General features: G+C 48.2%; 4 protein-coding genes across 4 annotated transcripts; 2 read left to right on the plus strand and 2 right to left on the minus strand.

The window, feature by feature from the left end:
- Positions 1 to 63: 63 nt before the first annotated feature.
- BKA55DRAFT_504126 (TatD family) lies at positions 64 to 1284 on the minus strand (the record flags this gene model as incomplete). The annotated part of the gene is made up of 1 exon (XM_046187068.1): positions 64 to 1284. One exon carries the CDS (start codon positions 1282 to 1284, stop codon positions 64 to 66), a length of 1221 nt encoding a protein of 406 aa, XP_046053348.1.
- A 1428-nt stretch (positions 1285 to 2712) lies between these two features.
- Positions 2713 to 3480, plus strand: BKA55DRAFT_536471 (uncharacterized protein; the record flags this gene model as incomplete). Its single annotated transcript, XM_046189833.1, has 1 exon — positions 2713 to 3480. One exon carries the CDS (start codon positions 2713 to 2715, stop codon positions 3478 to 3480), a length of 768 nt encoding a protein of 255 aa, XP_046053349.1.
- A 218-nt stretch (positions 3481 to 3698) lies between these two features.
- Positions 3699 to 4634, minus strand: BKA55DRAFT_561422 (Spc24 subunit of Ndc80-domain-containing protein). The gene is made up of 2 exons (XM_046192162.1): positions 4477 to 4634; positions 3699 to 4428 (listed from the first exon to the last, which is right to left on the minus strand). Exons 1-2 carry the CDS (start codon positions 4501 to 4503, stop codon positions 3850 to 3852), a joined length of 606 nt encoding a protein of 201 aa, XP_046053350.1. The 5' UTR covers positions 4504 to 4634; the 3' UTR covers positions 3699 to 3849.
- Positions 4635 to 4655: 21 nt separating this feature from the next.
- BKA55DRAFT_561424 (mitochondria fission 1 protein) lies at positions 4656 to 5874 on the plus strand. The gene is made up of 4 exons (XM_046192163.1): positions 4656 to 4964; positions 5018 to 5036; positions 5093 to 5186; positions 5238 to 5874. Exons 1-4 carry the CDS (start codon positions 4946 to 4948, stop codon positions 5565 to 5567), a joined length of 462 nt encoding a protein of 153 aa, XP_046053351.1. The 5' UTR covers positions 4656 to 4945; the 3' UTR covers positions 5568 to 5874.
- Positions 5875 to 6771: the final 897 nt, after the last annotated feature.

Here is a 6771-nt window from a genome sequence, read left to right on the forward strand (position 1 = left end):
TCTATAATACGCTCTCATGCGTGATCTACTTGCTGGTGCTTATTCGTGCATGATCGTCTTTGTCTATGACCCAAATATGAACTCTTCGTAATTCTTCGCAATTTTCTCGACGCCTTCGTCAAGGTTCCAGCCCTTGACCTTACAGACATGTCGGTACATGTCTTCCAATGCACTGTCCATGTGTTCGCCCGCAATGTGCAAATCACTCTCCACCAGGATGCTGTCGTCAGGCAGAGCCCGTAGCACATCGTCGGTTTTATTCCGGCCAGCATCGGTGCTTAGATTGACAGCCGTTGATAATGACACAAAAATACGAGCCGGGATGGCCCGGTTCAGATACTGCCTCAATACTTCGACGCTAGCGCTGAATGAATGCAGACATATTCGTGGAGGGTACGGCTTCTCGCTGCCGTCGTCGTCCTCGTCTGAGAAGTCCTCAGCACCCGATGCCACAAGACGGCGCTTTCGTCGTGTTATAATTTCCCGCTCGTGACCCTTCCACGTTGCCGCGAGAGTCTCGTGCAAGAGGCCGTGAGCTTGCACGCCATGCACACTAACAGCTCTTCGAGTTTTTGCAGCAAGACGAAGCTGTGCGGCAAGAATATCACGCTGGTGCTCTATTTTCACCCGATAAGGGCTGAGCTGTCGACCCTCACGACCCCCTGGGGTGAGCGTTGAATCTCTCTCTGCATGTTCTGATGGATGCCAAGGTTCTGGAAGACGAAAAGCCTTATCAAGGCCGATCTCACCAACAAGGGCGTGGGGACTAGTAGATAAACGGATTTCAGTTGCTTTGAGAAACGAGCTTACAGCGATAGGAGAAGGAAGAGAAGCAACAAAGTCTGGTGAGGGCACCGGCTGTAGAACGGCAGCATAATGGGCTTGTTTGGCGGCATGGTCGGCCTCGGAGCCGGAGGTGGGCTGAAATGTCGGAGTATTGGCCGAGTCGTCATAGAGTAAATGGGAAAACCACGGATGCCAGCCAAATGAGGGAATAGCACCGGTATCTATTGCTTCGGAGTTGCCTTGACACAGCGCTTTGAGATCTGGGTTTGAATGTCTTCTGGCGACATCTGCAACGAGGTCCTGGTCCTGGGCACGTGTTGCCATGATGGTCAAAGCAGCAGCACGCATAGAGGGTATATCAGTTATTGAAGCCATTGTATCTGTTGGATGGCAGTGGGCGTCGCATATTGGCAGATGCCAGGGGAATGGAGGTTGGTCCCCTGCAGGTTCTGGCTTGGACTGCTGAGGCTCATCATAGTTATGGGTGTGTTGACACATGTTGGTGTTGATGATCTGATAATGATATAGTCAAAGTGGTGTCGAGATAGCGGAGTTTGGTTGGCACTATTGACGTGGTTTCCGTCGAAAAGAGCATATGTGAGATTGTTACCATCAATGGCTAAGGTTTTGAGGGCTTGATGCTATGAATGACAAGTTTGAGTGATGTCAGCGGGGAAAAGCTGATGTGGATCATGATGGGCCAGGCATTATCGAGGCTCCAAGTGGGGTTGACTTATGATGAGGCTGGTCAATGCAGTACGAACATAAACAGCCAGTTAATCTGGGGTAAATCTCTATTAGCTTGAATCTAATGAATTTGGGAAGCCGAGTTTCAAGTTTGTGGATGAATATCAACTGCCTCGGCTTGTAATCACTCATGTGACGTGTGTGGTTGATGTTGGTTATCAATGGGCTTCAGTGGTAGAAGCTGTAAGTTGCTGGACCGTTTTTAGTGTAACCACCGTTTCCAGGGTTCTTTTGTGTTGCAGTTGACCCTCGCTGGGCGCAGATTACTCGGAAGTTTAATGTAGTCATCCAGTGTCTTGATATATCAGCATTGTGATAAGGATTTGATACTGCAAGTGCATCAAAAAGCTCGTCATAATATAAAATCATGCCTTATCGTTGCATTCCACCACTACCGTTGCTTTATCTGTACAGTTTGGCAGGTATCATTGACCCTCCTTCTGCCAACATGAAGCTTCCTCCTACCTCTAACTATCACTGCATCTCTTCCTGGAACAGGTCCCCCGCACGATCCTTCCCCGTGGCTTGTCGCGTTGCCGTACGACAGTCACCTCAGACACCATAAAAATGGGCAAGTGCAGCATGCAAACCGACCTAAGCCAAGCCAGGCCAAGGCGAGCCACCATTCACATGTGATTGCCTCCTCTCAGTGTAATCCTCCTCACCTTAGACCTCCGTCGTTTTTCTTTTACCTTGTGCCTTCTCCTCTTTTCTTCCCATCTCCCGAGATACATATAATTACGACTTCTACTTTGCCCCAGCTACAGCTTGATGCAACCCTGTAGAGTCACATTCACCGTACACCGACGCTACATTCTCGCTGGCTCAAGCACCTAACCCCTCCGCGGCGCATCTTTTTTAGCTCCCCGGAAACAATCTATCCTATCACGGCTTTGGGGGATGTCGACGCATATCTCGTCCTAGAGCGGCATCCATCCATTCTATGTACATATCGGTACTCTACACCAACTAGTTGTCCACCTCTTGGTTCTCTTTCTTCTTCCTCTTACTTCTTATTCTTTCATTTCCACATCTTCTTTCTCCTTATAGCCCGTGCCTCGACTCGGCTTTCACCTGTAACCACTAATTACATTGTCGACAACCTCCACGCCTCCATACAGCACTCCTCGAAGCTGCTGTGGTCATGTGCTGCTAGTCTCGTTCTGTATCACCATCAATATGGCACTCCTCAACCCTGTATACGCCTTCGTCGTGCCCTTCCTGTTTGTCGTCACCGTTCCTCTTGCTGTTTTTGCTGGTATCACAACTACTATCGCCTTCTCTGTTCTCATCCTCCGAGTGTTGGCTGTGTATCTCGACGTTGCTCTATCCTTCGTTCCTCACTACTTAGGTGGACGTAAGACTCGACCTTATCATCCAAATACTTATCATCCTCACCACCAACTCCTCGAACCGGCACCTGCAACGCTCTATACCAATCCAACACCTGCTTCTGCCGGTTCAACAGCATTTGAGTCCTCTTTGCGACGCCGCCGACATAGAAGAAGCTCTAGTGCTCTATCCACGGCAGGCACTACCACTCCAATTAGCGAAAAGGGACTTGGCTTACTACCAAGCATTGGTCCAGAGCGAGACTTTGAAGGCGTTGGTGGCTGGCGTCTGGGAGGCGACGATGAAACATGGACCACCATAAACTCACGACTTGAATTACCTGACAAGCAACATCATGGGCGAAATCATCATCGTTCCCCATCTGGTGGCCCCACGACACCTGGAGAGGGCGGGTACCTCATGATGAAGGGTCGTAATCGAAGCCCAGGAGCAAAACGCACATTAGCATCTCCTAATAGCTCCCGTACAAGAACACCTTCAGGCCCTCGGATTGCTTTCACAAACAAGTCATTCATTGACAGCTACTTCCCAAGTCTCAAAACCTCTCCGAAGGGACTGAAAAAGCCCCCGTCTCAGGGTGTCGTCGATGCGTAAGAACGACAAGGACTCTCTGCGACATCGTGTAAACTATTCTAATGATCTAATGAAAAGCTGTGGTTAAGGAGGTAAATGGAACTGGACCAAAAGTGTCACAGTTAAATGGTGATATGGGGGTTTCCATTGGCGTTTTAGCGAGAATTTGTCAATTATCTGAATTCAGATGATGATGATGATGCAAAAATAAAGATAGCAATGCTATTTCTAAAGAAAACGACAGGGGCGAATTCCAATCTGCTATTGCTCAATACTAAAATGATGCATTCGTTGCAATATCCTATTCCTGGTATCTGCAACGCCTCCAACGCCAACCCAGTGTAAATCCATTATCGTAAAAGATTGGCCAACCAAAAAGAAGGGGTTGTCTTAGAGAGTCTGCCAGAAGTAGTTTGCGTAAAAGAATCGCGAGAATTTCTTGTCCATGTTGACAACATGCACATCCCCTTTGCGATCATTCCGAATAACAGCCTTAGACCACTCCCCATCCCTCTCGTCCCTCTCAATGTCGATGCCCAGGCTCCGGTACACCTTGAGCCTCAGCAGCACCTCATCATCAACTGGATCTCTGCGTCGAGCATTAGCTGCCGCATCGCCCTCCACGCCCTGAAGCTCCAGCTCGCGAAGACGAGCCTTGAGGTCGGCGGCCGTCAGAGCAAGGCGCTCAGCGTCGGTCTCAGCATCAGCAGCAGCTTTGGCGGTGCGGAATTTCAGGGTATCTAGGCGTGCGATGTTGGACGCGTGGTCGGCTGATGAGTGGGACGCAACGAGGTCGTCATGTCGCGATGTGTGTGTTGCGAGCTGACGAGAGAGCTTCTTCAGTGAGGATTCTGCCTCACGGACGCGGAGATCGCGAGCTTGTTGCAGTGTTGAAAGTGACTCTGTAACGCGGGAGACGGCAAGCTTGTCTGGCGCGATGTTGAAATTTTCAATAGTATGGTGAATGAGCTGGATTTGTTAGCTTGGATAAAGGGGGTTACAGAGTTAAGGACTTACAGTTGCGGGTTCTTCGGAGAGCAACATCTTTGTGACTTATCCCGAGTATTTGACTCAAATGTGGGAGATTTCGTGTTAATGGCAGCTGTAAAATGAAATTCCTCTACAGTCTTATACGGTGATGATGATGGACTTGGTGTTTTGCCAACGCATCTCCCTTTTGGGCTAAACACGTTTCCGTCGTCACGACGACAATCAGAACTTATCTTATCGGCGTCCACCCCACCTCATTTAACCGAGCTTTGCCCGACAACGCCGCACAGCGTCATCGGGCCCGCCACAGCCAGGCAAAGGTGAAGCCGAAAAGAGCTACCTCTGAATAACACGTGCAACCTCCATTACGTTACGTTTGCCATTCCACCTCGAAAGCCTCTTGATTCTGACGTAGATAATTTGTACCAAATCTCCTATTCCTCCTATACAGAATACACCTTTACGTTCTTTGTTCTCGAGGACTTGTTCTCTCAAAATGGTTACCGAACTACCATGTGAGTTTTAAACTGCATGACGATATTCTAGCTTATACTGATATCCTCGTTAGATGCGCTCGATGCCGAGACGTTAGTCCTTTGTCTTCAAGATACGACGATTTCTATATCCTGACTGACGGCGACAGACCGCTAAATGCCTCTGAACTCAATGTGCTAAAAGCGCAATATGAGCGCGAGGGTGAGATGGTTGGCATCCAGACCAAGTTTAACTATGCCTGGGTAACCCTCCTACCTCTTGATATATGATGTTTCACACTAACTGAGGACCAGGGCCTCGTCAAGTCCAACCAGCGAAACGACCAGCAGCTCGGCGTGCGTCTTCTCTCGGATATCTTCCGCATCTCCCCCGAACGTCGCCGCGAATGTCTCTACTACCTTGCCCTTGGCAACTACAAGCTCGGAAACTACGGCGAAGCGCGTCGGTACAACGATCTCCTTCTCGACAAGGAGCCCGCCAACCTTCAAGCGTCCAACCTACGCCAACTGATTGATGACAAGGTTGCCCGCGAGGGGCTGATGGGTGTTGCTATTCTGAGTGGTGTTGGTGTTGCGGCTGGTGTTGTGGGAGCATTTATTCTGAGGAATGCTAGGAAGAGGTAGATGACGGTATTATTTAGGAGGAAAACGTGCAGGAACATATATTGCATGGGCGGTTTCGGGGACACTTTACTCACTCTTCACTCTAACCTCTGGATTGGGCCCTATTGGAGTCTTGACATTATGAGATATGCTTGCACTACATAAAATGAAGCGACCCTTATTATATACGTTAACCCATTTTATACAAGTTTACCATTATTCATCCTAATTCCAACGCGATGTTGAGATGACTAGGACAGGACATTTGTTATCGGAAAGTCACATTCGACAAGGTAGTACAAATTTGCCGGATGTCTCACTACGCAATGGTTTTCACTCGTCAACGTCACAGACCAAAGTGTTGGAACAAGGAAGGCTAGACAAATAAAACAATGTTAAGGAAACCAAGAACAAGCCAGCTAAGAAACAAACCAAAGAGACGACGCATCACCATCTAGGGAATATCATCTGTCGAGACATAAACAACCATCCTTGTCTCAACAAACGTACAACTAAAATACAACAAGCTGCTGCTTGACAACCTCCTTGACATCACCCATCTGATCCTGTCTAATATCATCCATGACTGAGGCACCATTAAGCCCGAGGGGAAAGAAAAGGGTATCCGAAGGCACAGTATGTGAGCAGGGCAACAAGGTAATGTAGGTAAAGCTCAAGGAGCTAGCATGTCACCCTAAAAAATATGGCGAACCAGATGCATAAAACATATTAGCATCTACAACGTCTCTCCCAGCGAGAAGCGCTCAGATTGAAACACCTTTCGCCAGTTACCCTGCTGTTCTTCTCTCCAAAAGGTATTCTCATGTGAAAGATTAGAGGTAAAACCAACAGGTTCTCAGGTTTGGTTCGACTCAAAGCATGGTCTGAGTAAAACGCTTGCCTGTAACTTGACGTCATACCGAGACTCCTGCAAAGCCATATAGTCTGCATCTCCCGTCTTGCATGACTATTCTTCATAAATGACTTTTGTTCCGTCTCCGTACGACAATCATTCCATGTGGCATATGTGATGTGATGTGATGTGATTAGGAGACAATGTTTTGTTTCTTAATTAAAAAAAAAAAGGTGAGAGAAAGAGGCGACAAAGAAACGAGAATCGAATACAACGAGGGGCGTCGAGCTGGTATTGTATGGGCATCATGGGTACTCAGACATGGATAACGAAGGAGTGAAAGAATCCGCAAATCGTGAAGAGGCTGGAAGT

The sequence above is a fragment of the Fusarium redolens genome, assembly GCF_020744475.1.
Source record: "Fusarium redolens strain MPI-CAGE-AT-0023 chromosome Unknown BKA55scaffold_4, whole genome shotgun sequence".
Lineage (NCBI taxonomy): Eukaryota > Fungi > Ascomycota > Sordariomycetes > Hypocreales > Nectriaceae > Fusarium > Fusarium redolens.